The 2,154-nt window shown below is 37.3% G+C and overlaps 1 protein-coding gene across 1 annotated transcript; it reads left to right on the forward strand.

Annotated features, from left to right (window-relative positions):
• Nucleotides 1-423: 423 nt before the first annotated feature.
• On the forward strand, nt 424-908 carry LOC102141967 (small ribosomal subunit protein uS10-like). Its single transcript, XM_045368435.2, has one exon. It carries the CDS (start codon nt 506-508, stop codon nt 878-880), a length of 375 nt encoding a protein of 124 aa, XP_045224370.2. The 5' UTR covers nt 424-505; the 3' UTR covers nt 881-908.
• The last annotated feature ends 1,246 nt before the right edge of the window (nt 909-2,154 follow it).

A 2,154-nucleotide genomic window follows, 5' to 3' on the forward strand; every position in this document is an offset into this window, starting at 1 on the left:
GACAAAAAAAAGCATAAGTGACAAAAGTGAAAATAGATGAACTGGACTTCATCAAAATTAAAAACTTTTATGCTTCAATTACATCATCATGAAAGTGTAATAACATCTCACAGAATGGAAGAAAATATTTGCAAATCATGTATCTGTTAAGAATGTAGTACTCCAAGTATATAAAGAACTCTTACAACTCAATAATAAAAAGACAATCCAATTAAAAATCGAGGAAAGAATGCTAGTAGACATTTTTCCAAGAAAATATAAAAATGTCCACAAGTCACATAAAAAGATGCCCCTCATAATTAGTCATTAGAGAAATGCAAATCAAAACTGCAGTGAGATACCACTTGACACATGCTAAAATGGCTGTAATAAAAAAGACAGATACTTTTCTGAGGAAGACACGGTCATAGGACCTGCGGATCTGCGGTTCGCACGCTCCTGCTCCTGACTCACCGCTATTCGCTCTCGCCGAGGAACAAGTCGGTCAGGAAGCCGCGCAGCAGCCATGGCTTTTAAGGATACCGGAAAAACACCCGTGGAGGCGGAGGTGGCAATTCACCGATTTCTAATCAAATCCCTGGAAAAGGTGTGTGCGGGCTTGATCAGAGGTGCAAAGGAAAAGAACCTGAAAGTGAAAGGACCAGTTCGAATGCCTACCAAGACTTTGAGAATCACTACAAGAAAAACTTCTTGTGGTGAAGGTTCTACGACGTGGGATCGTTTCCAGATGAGAATCCACAAGCGACTCATTGACTTGCACAGTCCTTCTGAGATTGTTAAGCAGATTACTTCCATCACTATTGAGCTAGGAGTTGAGGTGGAAGTCACCATTGCAGATGCTGAAGTCAATTATTTTAATAAATTGATTACCAGTTGTTAAAAAAATAAAAAATAAAAATAAATAAAAAAGACAGATAATGAGAAGTATTATAAAGAAATTGCACGTTTCATACACTGCTGGTAGTAGTGTAAAATTGTGCAATCACTTTGGAAAACAGTCTGGCAGTTCCTCAAAAGATTAAAAGAGAGTTATGTTATGACCCAACAATTCCAGTCCAGTCTTTATTCTACACCTAAGAAAAATAAAAACATGTCCCCAAAAATCTTGTACATGAAAGTTTGTATTGACATGATTTATAGAAGCCAAAAAGTGGAAAAAACACAAATGTTCAACAACTGATGAATGTGTGAACAAAATGTCATATTATCTATATAATGTCATATATCTACATAATATTTATCAGTAAGAATTATTTAGTAAAAATATTATTTGGCAATAATATGAATAAACCCTGAAAATATTATAAGTGAAAGAAGCCAGACGCAAAAGACCACATATCCTATGATTCCATTTTTATAAAACCAGAATAGGTGAATCCATAGAGAAACACGAACAGTGGTTTCCAGAGCCTGCACGAAAAGGGGAATAGGGAGTGACTGCTAGTGGATATAGAACTTCTTTTGGAGGGATGAATTTTTCTAGAATTTGATAGTGAGGATGAATGCACACTTTGTGGATATACTAAAAACCACTGAACTGTACACTTTATAAATGTCAATTTTGTGGTATGTAGATTATAACTCAATAAAGTTAGTATTTAACAAAAAAACAATGGGGGTATAACAGCTGGCCCCTTAGCACAAATCAGGGTAGTGGTAGTGGTAATGAACTCTGTACGTCATTGTATTCTATATTCTATATGCCACTCACTCATGGTAAGAAAATAGAAGTCAGGCCGGTCGTGGTGGCTCAGGCCTGTAATCCCAGCACTTTGGGAGGCTGAGGCTGGTGGATCACCTGAGGTCAGGAGTTCAAGACCAGCCTGGCCAAAATGGCGAAACCCCGTCTCTACTAAAAATACAAAAAATTAGCTGGGCGTGGTGGCAGGTGCCTGTAGTCCCAGCTACTCTGTAGACTGAGGCAGGAGAATCACTTGAACCTGGGAGGAAGAGGTTGCAGTGAGCTGAGATCACGCCATTGCACTTCAGCCTGGGCACCAAGAGTGAAACTCCATCTCCAAAAAAAAAAATAAATAAAATAAAATAGAAGTCAGTCAATTTCACTTAAGAATGTCTTTGGTGAAACATTGAAAATTATTATTTTTATTAACTCTCCATCCTGAGTACATATCTTTTCAATATTCTGTTTGATAA

This window comes from Macaca fascicularis, chromosome 12 (assembly GCF_037993035.2).
Source record: "Macaca fascicularis isolate 582-1 chromosome 12, T2T-MFA8v1.1".
Classification (NCBI taxonomy): Eukaryota; Metazoa; Chordata; class Mammalia; order Primates; family Cercopithecidae; genus Macaca; species Macaca fascicularis.

Bases quoted from the DNA above. Each gene is read 5' to 3' on its own strand.
- LOC102141967 (XM_045368435.2), top strand. From the start codon at position 506: ATGGCTTTTAAGGATACCGGAAAAACACCCGTGGAGGCGGAGGTGGCA.